Source organism: Vigna radiata, chromosome 2, assembly GCF_000741045.1.
Source record: "Vigna radiata var. radiata cultivar VC1973A chromosome 2, Vradiata_ver6, whole genome shotgun sequence".
Taxonomy (NCBI): Eukaryota; Viridiplantae; Streptophyta; class Magnoliopsida; order Fabales; family Fabaceae; genus Vigna; species Vigna radiata.
Window position 1 is genome coordinate 10844415 of NC_028352.1, and position 15379 is coordinate 10859793.

General features: G+C 33.7%; 1 protein-coding gene across 5 annotated transcripts; it reads right to left on the reverse strand.

The window, feature by feature from the left end:
- Window positions 1–10536: 10536 nt before the first annotated feature.
- On the reverse strand, window positions 10537–14986 carry LOC106755593 (ELMO domain-containing protein A). Of its 5 annotated transcripts, none has more exons than XM_022778615.1 (10): window positions 14790–14986; window positions 13535–13637; window positions 12760–12866; window positions 12570–12638; window positions 12264–12379; window positions 12041–12095; window positions 11784–11904; window positions 11475–11522; window positions 11275–11369; window positions 10537–10818 (listed from the first exon to the last, which is right to left on the reverse strand). In XM_022778615.1, exons 3-10 carry the CDS (start codon window positions 12856–12858, stop codon window positions 10723–10725), a joined length of 699 nt encoding a protein of 232 aa, XP_022634336.1. In that variant the 5' UTR covers window positions 12859–12866; window positions 13535–13637; window positions 14790–14986; the 3' UTR covers window positions 10537–10722. The 5 variants fall into 5 exon arrangements, with proteins under 5 accessions (XP_022634336.1, XP_014493261.1, XP_014493259.1 ...); XM_014637775.2 differs by lacking the exon at window positions 14790–14986 and adding an exon at window positions 14492–14711; XM_014637773.2 differs by lacking the exon at window positions 14790–14986 and adding an exon at window positions 14151–14438.
- Window positions 14987–15379: the final 393 nt, after the last annotated feature.

Consider the following 15379-nt stretch of genomic DNA (forward strand, 5'->3'; position numbering starts at 1 on the left):
ACTCACCCTGTAAGCGATTACAATAGCATCAGGCCAGTGCCATTACTGCAGGAACTTACATTCCAACCTACACAAACCTCTACTTCGTCTTCCCCACAAACATAGGGGTCACTTAACTTAGATAATGAATCAAAATTAAATAACACATGGAATCAACAGTACAATAAAATATCCTTTCCAATAATAACTATCTTTGTTCACAATCATATTAAGTGGTCCAAATACAAATATACATACTTAAAAATCTACCAAATACTACACTATTACAAAAATTACATAACTCTCAACCAAGTTTTGAAGAACCAATCTCTGCAGACGAACCCATAGCATAAAAAAGGGAACAACTTCCACGAAATACACCCCCAATGACGACAGAGGCGAAACCTAGCTCGGAAGACCGAAACCCAACGAAATCCTTCAACCTCCCCTCACATTGCTCACTGTTTCAAAGCCTTCAGTAAATGGACACGGAAGGAACAACTTCAAAGGAACACGAAAACATTAAATGGATGCAGAGAGAGCTTCGGAGACAAACGAAAACCTACAATGGAGCAAAAAGAGAGAGAGTGGTTAAAGAGAGAGTGCTTTGAAGGAGAAATACTGATTCAAACCACTAAGGATGTTTTTGGAACAACACAAAATCTCCTTTTTCAAATCACTATTTTAATTAAAAAAAAATATTCAATCACCCAATAGATTGCTGACACGTGGCGTTGTCAAATTGTTGTTAAAATTTGGTTGTTAACATATCGGTATCCTATTTTTTAAATGTGCCTTTTGTTTCAAAAGCTTTTAGGTTCAGGAGTTCCTTCATTCTCAGAATAGCCCAGTTGGCCCTAACAATAACCAGTTTCATCACCTGTGCAATCAATTCTGTTTGAATATGCTAACATTCAGATAACTATTTTTTAAATATATTATTCTCTGTCAGAGTAATTTACTTTATATCTTAATTCAATTCAAATTATGTGATTTATTCAAGCAAAGGTGGATTGTGTATAGAAGAATCTAGTGCACAGAAAGTTAAAAGATCACAATGCTTCCATTACAACCATCATCGGCTTGCTGCTACATGGCAATTAGAAACACCGTTAAACTAGTGACCAAAGACCTTACTCACATTTGAGTTGATCATCACTCGAATGGTGAAGATAGTCCTCTATGGACTATAAACTGAACGGTAAAGACAATCCCCATGTACTATAAACCGAGTCATAAAGATATTCCCCCATGGACTAAAAACCGAGCAGTGTAGATAGTCCCACATGGACTATAAACCAAGCAGTAAAGACAGTCCCCCATGGACTATAAATCGAATGGTAAAGACAGTTCCCCATGGACTATAAACCGAACGGTAAAGACAATCCCCCATGGACTATAAACTGAACGGTAAAGACAGTCCCCCATGGTCTACAAACCGAACGGTGTAGCCAGTCCCCCATGGACTATAAACAGAGCGGTAAAGACAACCCCCATGGACTAAAAACTGAGTTATGTATATAGTCCCTCATGGACTATAAAACGAGTAGGGCAAGCCAGTACCCTATGGCTATCATCTGAACGGTAAAGGGAGTCCCCAGATGAATGCTTACTCACAGGTATTCAGCCATTCGGTCTTGCAAGCATTCAGCCATTCGACCTCCCAGGTTTTTGGCCATTCGACCTCATGTATTTGGCCATTCAACCTTGACTTCTCAGCCTTCCATGGCCTCAAGTGTTCAAACATTCGTCCATCCGACTTCATGACCCAAATTATTTAATGTTAATTTGATTGACTACATTTTTTTAACCACATACGGTTTCAAATTGTTTTTTCCTCTTCAGTACAGATGGCAACATCCTACATACAAACCGTCCGACCTCTCTCAAGCTCATAAGTCCTACAGTTAATCATGGCTAAAAGCCGAAAGATTAACTCGGACTTAGGAGACATGTATCACATATAGTGTATATCGAACAATTACTAATTGTTAACCTTTCGGTCACTACCACAATAATGGTCAACCAGGCCGTCATCCACTACATCAACTAAGGTCAACCGCGTTAAATGGTGTTGGGTCGTAATTGGGCCAGCACTTAAGGTATTATTGGGCCAATAGTTTAGCAGAGGATAAAATAATCAAAGATATCTGATTAAAGATATTGATAAACTATTTATGAGAAACCGACCAAATCTAAAGGTAAGTTTATTTTTATTTTAGTGGGCCTGTATCAGTTTAGGATCCATGACGTGACTTATACATATAAGGTCAGGGCCAATAGCCAAGTACGCTCTACTGAGTTCACAATACTCAATTACAATAAATACAAAACATTCATTTGTGAGCAAAAGCTCCTTCAACAAACGCCTAACTTAAGTGTCAATGCCTTTGGAGGTACCTCCCCCCTCGGTCAAGATTGAAGTTCACCGAACGACCAATATTGAAGGCAACCGAGCGGCCCAGACTGAAAGAAGACAAACAGAGCACACAAGCGTCAAAGTCATGTAAGGAGGGTTAGTGTCTCGGTCCCACAAAATATCCACCGAAACATACATCATGTTGAATGATTAGAATTAAGTTTTGTCACTATGCATGTAAAACTTACTTTTATAAGACTAAAAAGATTCAATTTTTTATAGTTTATTTGAATATAAATTTTAATTAAGATGTATTTTGAATTTTAAAAATTGATAGCATTTTGCATTGGTTTTATGAGATGACAAAAAAATGAAAGTAGTAACACTAAATCAACCACAATTAAATATACACCATAAATCAGCATATAATGTAATCCATTAAAATTTTCTACAATATTTAGAATGTTAATCAAAATATATGTACTAATGAACTATTAAAATATTTGAGCTCTATTAACATATGACTAGGTCTATAATATTAGTTCACCACTAATTCAATTATTGAAACACCTATTTGATATGCTTATTTCAACGTATCATTCAAAAGTATACACAAATTTTTCATGAACTTCTTAGCTTTTATGATTACTAGATTTCTTCTAACCACTTATAATATCTCAGTTTTAGTACGTGTCTTACATTTAATGTTATTAATTACCTTATGAGCAATAAGTTCTTCTCCAAGTTCTTTACTTTTCCTACCCTTTGAATTGTCTATACATTACCATCATATATTTTTATTTTGACAATACTAATCCCAACAATCTCCAAAACACGATTATTTCCGATGAACATTGTAAGAGCCTAGAAAATAATGTCTTAGATGTGATAAAAGATTTTAGATAATGAGACTCAATTATTTTAATATTAAAAATTCAAAAGTATAAATATAATTTCTATTATTGAGTTTTAGTATATAAACACACTATATCTTTGCAAAACTCTTTCTCTAGGAGCATCTTATCCTCTCTCTAAGTTTTCCAATTCCTTGTCCATCTATCTGAAGATTAGAGACCACTTGAGTGATCCTTGAGACGAGATCTGCGAGTCTATCTAATTAGTTTTTGTGCAAGAATAAGAGTATTTATGCTTTTTTCCTCAGCTTGTGCATTTTTCTATGCATATGAATTGTTCTAGTCACATGTTTTATTTGAGTCTTCTATAAGACTCCCTGTTGATCAATGGTCCTGACACCTTGATCATGTTTCTTTGGTTTGTATGAGCAGATGAGAGTTCTAGAGTTGTTAGAATTGTTTTAGGGTCTTTAGATTCGTTTAGCCATCTGATAGGTAAGGGAAGCTAGTTACTCTGATTTTAGCTGATAGGCAAGTTTTGATTGATGCTTGTATGCTTGAATGATAGTTGGATTGTGTAACTGAGTTGTCTAATGAGATATTACCTATTGGGTTGAATTAGGAAGCTTGAATTGCCATTAGAAATAATGTGATTGAAACCCTGTTACGATTGAATGATTGAGCCTATATTTGAAGTGAATTGTATTTCTGAAATGCATATGATATGATAAATGATTGGTTTGAACATTTATGGTTGGTGTTAGACTGGTTTTATAGGACAGAAATGGCATAAATTTGTTGAATTCTATTCACGCTGATATTCTTCACTTTTTCTTGCAGCACACAATTTAGCTTCTCCAGACACTGTATCTCATATTTTTCTTTGAGTTTCTTCTCCACGACCTCTTGTATCATTTTCACCAACATCTTCATTGCCTTACTTGCTGCTCATCGAGCTCCAATATTTTATCGTGTTTTATCATCTTTGTATACACGACCTCAACCATCTCTTTCGATCTCTCAAACAACTTAACCGACCTTCCCACTTGCTTTATTGGGTTGTTTATGATCTCCATGAAGCTTTGCACTTCGTTTTCCAGCTTTGCACTTCGTTTTCCATGGAGTTGTTCTCTACTAAGCTCAAATTCAGTTTTAGATTAACCAACTCGGCATAATCCGCATCTAGATCAACATTCGGTTTTACCAAAGTTATAGCATTTTTTTGGATCTATATTCATTTGTGTAGTGGTCATGCTTGCCACACTTAATACACTCCACTCCTGTCGACCTCCTTGATCGTTCCTTTGTCCTTGAACACCCGCGAATTCTACTAACTGGTTTGCTCTTTCTATCATCCTTGTTAGCAAAAAAAAAAAGATGTGGACATCTTACTTCAATAAAGTGTTTTAATGATGATGATTCATGCAGAAGTGTTGAAGTTTAAAATATACTTATATTCAAGAGATATATTGAAGACTGAATAATTTAGTTGTTAAATAAAGTCTTGTAATCTATGTATTGTATTTAAAAAGAGTAGTTTAAGAGTTAATAGGTAGAACCTAAGTAGGAAAGCACTAAGGGAATTTTCAATTATCACAATTAATTTCATATTTTTAGAAAAATCTTTAGAATAATCAATTATCACTGATTGATAATTGATTATCACTAAGATAAAATAATTTTTGAAATAGATTCTAGAGTAATCGATTACTACCTATGATAATCGATTATCAATGGTAGTTGCAAATAGACTCTTCAGTTTTCTGACATAATTTTCAAATTAAAGGTCTATATATAGTTTACATAAACCTAATTTCAAAATAACTTTTCACTTAAAGGTTTAGAGATGTGTGCCAAAGAGAATTTTGTGAGTAAAGAGCTTTGAAAAACCTAGTGTAGGTAGAGTGAGAACTTTCACTAAGTGTGTCTTGAGTGATTGAGTGTTTTGCTAGGAAAGTTGAGTCGAAGGAGGTATTGTTCATCCTTTGAGAGTCAAAGGAGGTATTGTTCATCCTTTGTGTGTTGAAGGAAGTGCTTTCTAACCTTAACTTTATTCTACGTGATTGTACGTTTTTTATTATTTTAGTGATTAGTTAATCACTCTTTAGAGAGATTAACAACTGGACGTAGGTCTTTTGATTTGAACCAATATATAATTCTTTGTGTGAATTTCTCTTTCCAATACACTCTTTAATTTTATTGCAGTTATTTATAAAGAATTAATTTTATTTATAAAATCAATTTATAAAATGGTAATTTTTTAAAAGACACAATTTTTATTAAGTAAACAAATTCACTCTTCTCTTTGTTTTGTCTACGCTTTAATATTTTGCTATGTGATTCTAATAATCCTCAAAATCACCTATGTCATGTCCTTCAAGACCTTAGCCTTGAGTGTTCCATGTATCTTCCTTCACATTATGTTGTGCTTGAAGTGTTTGATCAAGTGGTTGAAAGTTTTTCCTTCTCTGTTGTTCGTACGCCTCAAGCAACTCCGCAAGCTCTTCAACTGAGAGTGTTGACATGTCATTTGACTCCTTAATGGTGCAAAGTATGTTTTTCAAATCTTTTGTTAATGATCTCAAGATCTTCTCCAAAACTCGGCTGGTTAACATTGGTTTTCCTTTCTTGTCGAGTTGATTTGTCACTTTCTCCACCCAAGTTATGTACTCGGTCACACATTCTCTGTCACCTAATACATTTGTCCCCCTTGTATGTTGTGTCCAAGATCTCCTATGCTTCTCTTTAAGATGCAAACTTTTCTAATCTTTTCAGAGTCGGACTCGTGCACTCCATTGCAAAAAAGGTACAAAGCCAATATATCTTTCACTCGTGTCTTCTTCAATGCGGTAATCTATGCCACCGTCTGGTTTTCGTCCTCTGCAGGTTCTTGGCACCCACTCTACATTATATCCCATACGTCTTGGGATCCCAAACAACCTTCATTTGTAAACACCAACTATCATAATTGGTCTTCTTTGATTGTTGTAGCACGGTCATTACGTTAACAACTTTTCCCAATTCTTCTTTTATTGTAAGAGACTCAAACGCACACTCTTTTGCTTTTTTTTTCTCTCTCACTCGACACTTAGAGCATATAAGATCTTATACCACTTTGTAAAAGAAAATATAGAAAAAACTACAACACACACACACATTGATATCTGCATTTCCATTCAGTGTGCCTTCTTTCAATTAAATCATCGATTTTATACTGGTTCACTCAACTTTAGTTACATCCAATTCATCCTTAAGTACTCTTAAGGGGTTATACTAATCTTTTCAAAGATTACACGAGTTTTACCTCTTCAGGTTTACAACAAGTATTTCCATCACTTTTAGTTTCTTAGTCAACACGACTAGTTTGAGTTTAACCATTCTTGGTTTACATCAAGTATTCTAAACACTTATCGTCTCAAGTATTCTAACCACTTCTAGTCTCACTCCTAGACAACATGTTTAGACAAGTTTCTTAATTCTTTTCAAAATTTACAACATAAATAGTGTTAAGAGCAAGGGTATAGAGGATAACTCTCAAAGAGAGGATATAAAGAATATAAGGTGTTCTGTGTTTTGCTAATATTTTTCTCTTAAAAGATATTCAACTTCAGACGATATATGACTGTAGAAAGCTTGAGTTCATTGTTATATTCTTTCTACATTATCCTTTTTGTGTTGTTATTGTTCTTGTCTTCTCTTCAAGCTTTCTTCTATATATAAGTTTTCTTGAAAGATGATTGTTAGACAAAGAAGTTGACTTCAAAAGAACAGGTAACCTTTAGGTAGGAAGTCAAACTTTAGTTTTCTTTGTAGGGGTCAGAGGTTTATCATAGCCTTAAGAAAAATTGAGCTTATACGATGTGACAAATCAAAAGGCTTCAAGGGAAACATTTGCATAATGTTCTTCTTCTCTCACAACGTTTTTTTTTTGTGTGTGCAATGATTCTGATCATATCTTTCTACTTTATTGATTTGCACAAATATCAAGAAACAAAGTATACAAGCATCAACGTACTTTATTATACATGCATTAAATGTTTTAAATGTTGATAAGCGTTAAACTATATTGCATGTTCAAGACATTTTATCATTTGTGATGTCATTCATAAATGCACTATTTGTTAAAACATACAACATATATAACTAGATGTTATGAACATTAGATTCTTCTTTAAAGGCTATAACGTTTAATGATTATTCATCAGATGATGTATTCTTTAAAAGGCTTTTCTTGATATAACATTGTATGGAATAATATTTTCTTTTAGCCTTAGTGTTATATAAGAGACAAACTTTTGTTTTCATGAGACATTAGCTTGTTTTGCTCATATAGTCTATTGGATGATTTCAAAATAGAGACATTTTCTTTCCTTATACGTTATTTATGATTTTATAATTTATTAGACAACTTGGTGTAAAAAACGTTATTTATAAGCTTGGCTTCAGATGTTACAAAGTATTTCTTCTTTAGTCGTTATTTCTTTAAACAATTTTTCATACACAACAATATTTCATTTAATACTTATTGTTAAACTTCAAAACCTAAGTTTCTTAGACGATCTATTATCTAGACAATTTTGTTTAATAATATTTCATTTATTCTCCTTTTTTTGGCAAGACACTCAAGTGCACACTTTCACACCGTCTCTCTTTTTTCTCTTACTCAGCACCCAGAGCATAAAAGCTCTGATACCACTTTGTAAAAAAAAGTAACTATAGAAAAAACTATGACACACACACACACACACACTAATATCTGCATTTCAATTCACCGTGCTTTCTTTCAATTAATTGTAATGGCTTTAAATAGTTACAAAAGTAGGCCCTTTGGCTAATTACATTACATGAAAGCTGAATGAAATAAAAATTGGACCAACTAACTAAATAACACTGACCTATATCCTCTAAATAAAAACAATCCGATAATAAAACAACTACCCGAGTTCTATTTAAAAACAGAATGGAAAATAACCAATGAAAATTGTAAACAAATAAAACAAAGCTTAAAAAAATTTACTCATTAACCCCTTAAATTTAAGTTTATCTCGACAAGATGAAAATGTAATCATGGTTATCAAACTCGCGATTCAACTCGTAGAATCATCCGAGTTTACATTCCTACACCCATCTCTCGAGTTAACTCAATAGTAAACTCATTTTTGGAGAAGACTTGTTAAACTCGTCATGAACTCAACTAAGCTCACGATCCAGCAGACGGGTTAGCGAGTCCATGTGACTTTTCTTCAAATCTAAAAGGACAATAAAGATTATAGTTTCCTCTATGAAATCAACTGATGTTCTTCTTCTCATTTGTGACTCACGATAAGGGTTCCAAGCTCTTTCCATTGTCACTCTTGTGACTTGTCATGCGATCATTAATGTAGTGTAGTTATGTTCTAGTTGTTCTCTCCTATCTTGTTGGTAGTCTGCTATCAGTTTTTTTGTGTTGTGTTAGTTTTGTGTTGTTGCCATCCTCATATTGCTCAACTATGGATAGAAATAAAGCTTGGTGAGAGATTACGTTTAGGGTTTCCTTTATTTTTTTATAGATTTTTGGACCCAACACCATTTAGTTATTTTATATAAAGTGTAGTATATTTAATATAATATGTTGTAACTAATTAAATTTATTATAAAATAAGAATCATATTAGAAAAATATAAAAAATAATTAAAAATATAATATAATAATCTAATAGTAATAATAATATTTCATTAAAAAATTAAAAAAATATTTATAAAATCATATAACAATAAAATATTGTATTATTTATAAATATTTTAATATTTTTTTTATAAAGTAAAGTCGTACTCTCACGTACATTTCGAGTCCACAATCCAAATTTACCTTAACTCTCAAGTTTAGCAATTTTGGATGTAATCTCACATTTGAGCCGTGCTCTTAAAAAGTCATAATTGAAAAAATGTGGACAAATACAGTGATTGAAAATGGCTCACCTAGTATACATATCCAGCTAGCACTGGATAATGGATGTAGATAGGCTTCAATGGTGGACATGAATATGCGCTTTTAATGCTTATATACCAAGTAAAGCAGAATTCAATGTTCTCCTTTTGCCATGCCATGATGAGTTTGATGAGGTCACAAAGAAAAGTTGAATGCTCTTTGGTGAATCCAATCCACAACAATCTCTTATGTTATCCTATGTGTTCTCATGAATATAGAATGTTCTTCACTCATTTTAACCATGTAACAGCATGCTGTGCTACCTTTGTCAAACAATTCGCGCATTATGCTGAGTAATTATGGTTACGTTTCCTAGTAACTAAACTCCTTCAAGGGGCAAAATTTTGATGGACAAGTGTATGCACATGTCTTCTAAATATATATGAAGTTAATTAGTTCTTACGTAAGCAATATGAATGAACTAGTTCAAAAGTGTGATGAGTAGAAACAATCATGTTAAATTGATGCTCCACCATATAATTTTGTTACACTTTCTTTTATAGTACTTCTGTCAAAACTGTGTAACATAACGAGAGCTAACTAGGTGTCACTTACAGATGCTAGTTGAAGGATTGTCAGAGAGAAAATGGAACAAACAAAATACGATTACAAATTCATCTGCATTAGCATAAGTACAAATCAGAAGGTCATTTTCTCATTAACAATTATAAGTTAGACTTATACTAGTCATATATCAGTGTCAGTTCCACTATGTATTGACTATGTTTACATTTATGGAGACCATGTCCATTAGAGTTTGAAAAACATGCAACTATCTCTTTTAGCAGCAAAGTTCAGAAAAGACAGCAAATAATTCAGAAAAAGATAGAGAAAGGAGGAAGAAAATTTCAGATGATATTTAATTAATCTGGTTGTAGTGATTAACAGTTTTAGTGATTAAGACGGTCAAATTCATAAACCACATCATTGTTAGTTGTCAACTTCTAGAATTAAATTGGTTAACTTTTTCATACTTAAGTTAGGAATCAGTTTTTTCAAGGAATCAATTCAGTATATTTGATTAGAGAAAACAAAACTGAATGTTCAAATATTAGAAGTGTTACCACAAAGAAAAAGTAAATTAATTAACTGCTAAAGTACGTAGTTAAACTAATCATTTTAACGATTCTTAACTAGTTGGACTAAGCAACAAGTTGTTAAACACCTGTCACAATTTAAGCAAATTAATCAATGTAACATTTTTTCAGCTAAGTGAATTAACTTCTGTATTAAACTCATCAGCATTCTCAAGATTTGTAATTCAATTTTCTTTTGAACTGTTTGATGAGATAGTTTCTCACAGTTCATTTTCTTTCCTTTTTCCCTAAGGATTTAGGAACTCCACAACGACTACAGTTTGTGATTCTGAAACGCCCCTTCAATGTCATTATCTCATATTTATTCAGCATACAAAGAACTTCGAAGGTGACTCATACAAATCGATTCAGAAGAGAAGCAAAGTCCTGCAGTTCATTTAGGATAGACATTGTCTGCAATACTTACAAAATTGTGCCACTTGAATTTTTTTGCTTATGGACAGAAGAGGAAGAATTAATCTTAGTGTTACAACAGATTGTAAGCAGGCAGATCTTGAATTCTGTTGATGTCTTCTAAGGAAAGCTCTCTCTCCAATTGAATTCGTGTTGCATTTAGAACATCCTAAAGACACGGGATCACGGGCAGTGTCAATGCATTGCAAAAGTTTAAAATGACCAAACAATTTAGTAGTGTGTCAGATAATCATTAGTGTCCTTGTTGCATAACAAAGAATATAGCAGCTCTCTTATTATAAGGAAAGAAAAATGGTATTTTGACACCCTATCATTATTTTATGTTTATTTCATATTATCTCATTACTTTTTCTTTTTTTTTATAAATATAAAATTTTTATTCTTTTATGATTATTTTACCTCTGTATATGAATGTTAAGTGGTTGTTAAATAGTTTTTCACACCCAACATCTTTTGTATCTATTTGACAGTATCTTTGTAACTTTTCACTTTTTCTTTTGTTTTTACAAATACAACAATTTATTTTTTACGACTATTTTACTCTACAGGACGGATAAGCATGAAGAACTGGTGATGCAGAAAACATGGAGAATAAAAAGCATACGTTAAAATCCATGTAGGAAGCGTGCATAGCCAGCCATTGTGCATCCATCATCTCAAACGCTATGCAGTATAAAATATCGAACGCTTCTTCATTATCTGCAGTAAGATGCAATGAGAATCATGAGCATTTGAAGGAGTAAAACATCAAAAGAAGAAAATATATGCAGGCATTTGACACAACAGATTAAGATGTAACCACACCTCCTAATAACTTGAGAAAATTCGCGCCTGGAAGACATCGTGGCTTTTCTGCAAAAAACAAACAGTTGGTGAAAACGTTATTAGAAAATGTACTTTGCTTTCTCACTTTCTGACAAGGGGGAATATTTACAAACCCCAAATGGTCAAACAACAAAATCATTGCTGCAACATCAGAATAAAGTTAAGAGAAATGTTATCCAAATGCAATGTAGTGGTTTCTAGCATTTTCCTCAAGTGGGTGTGGTGGTGGAGTACTAGTTCACTGGGCTACCCTTCACTCTTTCTAGCATTGTGAAATAGTACACAAACCTGAGTATAAATCCAACATCTGTATCAACATATATGATATATTAATGCCAGCAACAGCAAATGGGTACTCCCAGGTTGCTCTGATTCCTTCTTTCTTCAGTAACAACCTGTGAAAAGATGCCTTCATTTGAATTTCCATAAAATTAGTAATAACTCATCTTTTCTGGCAACATCGATATCAAGAAACTAAAATGAGAGGACATAAAAGGCAGATGAAGTTGTTTCAGGTGTGCTGAATAGAAGACACAAATGCATACCGGGTATTTCCTCGCGAAAAACAGTAGATTTTCAAGGGAAATGAAGCCACATCCCCTGAGGAAATCAGGATATCAGACATAATATAACCTTGGAATACAAAATTCTGAGGTAACGGACTGGTTAAGCATAATGCATTCTCTTTAACTGTGCATGATCAAGGGCTTTCATATAATATGCAATTACTAATCACAAAAATGTTGTCGGTTTCCTGAATCGGTGTACCTAAAGTCAGTTGATGGATTAGGACCTTGCCATCCCATATCTTTCCATTGGTCAGAAATTAGGCCTTCCAGAGATACATTGGGAAAGGAACACACCCATAATGCTCTCAGTGCTTCCTGTTGGAAGTCGATGATATTGTTAGTAAAACTTGTATTGACATTACAAATCAAAAGTTGAAAGCATTCCTAAAACTTCATGATAGAGTTTGTCTTTCTATGAAACAGAAATGAAGCTTTAATTTTCCAAGAACAAACTGAATCATTGAGAAATATAGAGTCAAAATAGGTTCACAAAAAACAGATGTACTTGATGTTCGGGGCGAGTTTCATCATAAGCCACTTGCACCCGTTCTTGAAGCCTTTGAAGTCTTTCCTCCTGACATAATCATAGAAACAATTTAAGTTCATCTGATCTAAAACACACAGGACTCAAAGAGAAGGAAAAACAGCCAGACAATGACAAACGAAAATCAACACATCATCAACTTCCATTTTACCTCAATGGGACTCAAAGGATAGTCAACAAATTTGTCATTATTTCGCTTAGTGCTTGTGCGGTGAAAGAGTCCTCCTATCCATGATCTTGATCCAACCATAGCATTAGCTACATGCAACAAAATGTCGATCAGCACCGGAAGAAAATTTGAATGATAAATAATGCTGATACAGGATAGAATCATCAAGTTGCAGTGTTGTTAGTCATTGCATACTTTGTCATACTGAATTTCATATCTGAAATATTTCTTCTGATGCATTCTGAAAATGGTCATTGCTTTCATTTGCTATTTCAGAAAACATAATGCAGAAGAGGGATTCCTCGCAACAAAGTCCTTAAGAATTAAGAAGTGAATCTTGGATATAACAAACCAAGCAAACAAGCTCATTTTTTCTGCTTGAAAGGCAGAGTTACACATGTTTAGTCATCACACTTCACTTTAGGTTAATCATTGGTGGAAAGGGTACTTTAATTTCATATGTACGATTGAAATCAAGAATACTCCCAAAATGAAACTGCCAAATCAAAAACTTAATCCTTATTGATAAAAAATAGGCAGTTATATCACCATATTTACAAGAATAACGTCGTTATGGAAGCATGAAAATCTGCTGATTGAAGTATTTTATGGAAACTGTCTGAAATTTCTCACAATATGTTCACTTGTCCTCCACATTTCCATTGACACATAACATCTATGAATTAACATATTGATCTGTGAAGAGAAGTAAAAATGTGCAGAAAAAGAAAGAGATGGAGAAAAAAAAAGTACTCACTAAAACATTGAGTCAACTGAGATATTAAGTGAGTGGAATTAGGTGTCCATTCCAACTCTTCATCTTCCTTTCTGTGTCTCCAATAAATCTCATCCTCGTCAACCTGCATTTCAAATTTGGAAGCATCCTTAGGCAAAGAGTGATGGCATAAAGAGAACATGAATAACATGTCAATGAACCGAAACGACTGACAAATTTCAATTCCAATCATTCAGATGAATGAATCCTGGCCTTCTATCTCAAAATGCTAAACAATGACTCAGTGAAGAATCATCTTTTGGTTTTTAAACTCATCAAAAAGAAATTCTTCGTTTTCCAGTAGCTAGAGTGACAAGAAGAAACAACTAGACAAAAGACTATTGAACCAAATGGCAGATAATAAGCACAAAATCACTTGAGGCTACATCAGTGTCAAGATCGAAATGCAAGTGAAGCATCCACATGATAATTTATTTAAATTCATAACAGTTAGGTAAAAAGAGACAGATTCTGAATGGTAGGACAATGCTTTAATTCCTCAGGAGACTCTACATTGTAAACATCTTTTTCTTAAGGCGAATTTTCAAACATGGAGCTCAAGATAGAGAAAGATATGAGAAAACAATGGTGAATTTACTTTGCGAAGAGAAGAACAAGAGGGAAAACATCGTTTACGCTTCCTCAATCTCATGAGGGTGCAATCAGAAACAAGATTCTATCAAGCTTTTTTCCTTTAACCGAAAGAAAAAGGGTGGAAAAGACAAATCCATTTTTGAAACAAATGGGTGACCTATGATTGCACTAAACTCATGCACCCTCTCCTATAATTCAACCTCCCCATCATTCCTATGTTGTTTATTCGCTGATTTCATCTGTAGCAATTACTAGAGAGAGAGAGAGAGAGAGAGAGAGAGAGAGAGAAGAAAATAAAATTAAAAATAAATGAAACAAAAGTGACAACATAATTGAAGGCCAAACCTGAGGTTACAAAAGCCATAATAACACGTTGAAATAGAAGGACGAGCATATAAGAAAGGGGTCTGTTTTTTGGTTTAACTTTATGCTGTAAAGAAGTTAGTGATGCAAAAGATTTGAAAAGGGGAGGTGGGTGTCTCTGCTCTGCCTAGCATTGATTTTTGCTTTTTTAGCTCACCAACTTTCCATACAAGACAACCATGATATTTGTCCTATCAAGGTAAAGGCTAGGCATAAAGACATGTAATGTAACAGAGTGCAATGTAAGAATTGAAAGAGATATAATAAAAAAAAAAAAAACCTGGTATGTGATGTTATGGTATCGGAGAAGAGGTGTCAGTGGTTGTGATGTTGTAGATACTTGGTGGTGGGGCAGTAAGTGGTGGGGCCAGGCGGAAGAGGGAACATGGGAAGTGGAAAAAAGGCATTTTTTTTGGAGAATGAGTTTTGCATTGAGGAAGGAAAGGAGAGGAAAGGAAGGGTGTTGTGTTTGTGTGTCTGTTTCTTTGTGTGGCTTTGGATGCCATACATTTTCCCCATTGTTAGCCTATACCGTAGTTATCGCTGCTGCCCAAAGTAACTATCTTTTGTATGGGTCCAAATAATAGCATTATTCTTTACGTGTTTCTGGTACCAAAGGAAGGAAATTTTGACTACATTTGGGACATTAGACTCATGTTTGAAAATATAGTTGATAAGATTTTAGGATATTTTAGAAGGGGGAAAAGAAATTCAAGCATGTAGGTGGAAACATTAAGAATGATGTTCACGATCCAACCGATTCAAAGGTTGTAGATGGATGCGCATGTGAGAAAACTGCCAATTCATTCAGCCTAGTAAATGCGGCAATAAGTAGTTTTAAGAGAAAAGTTGGTATTTTTCTTCAGAAAT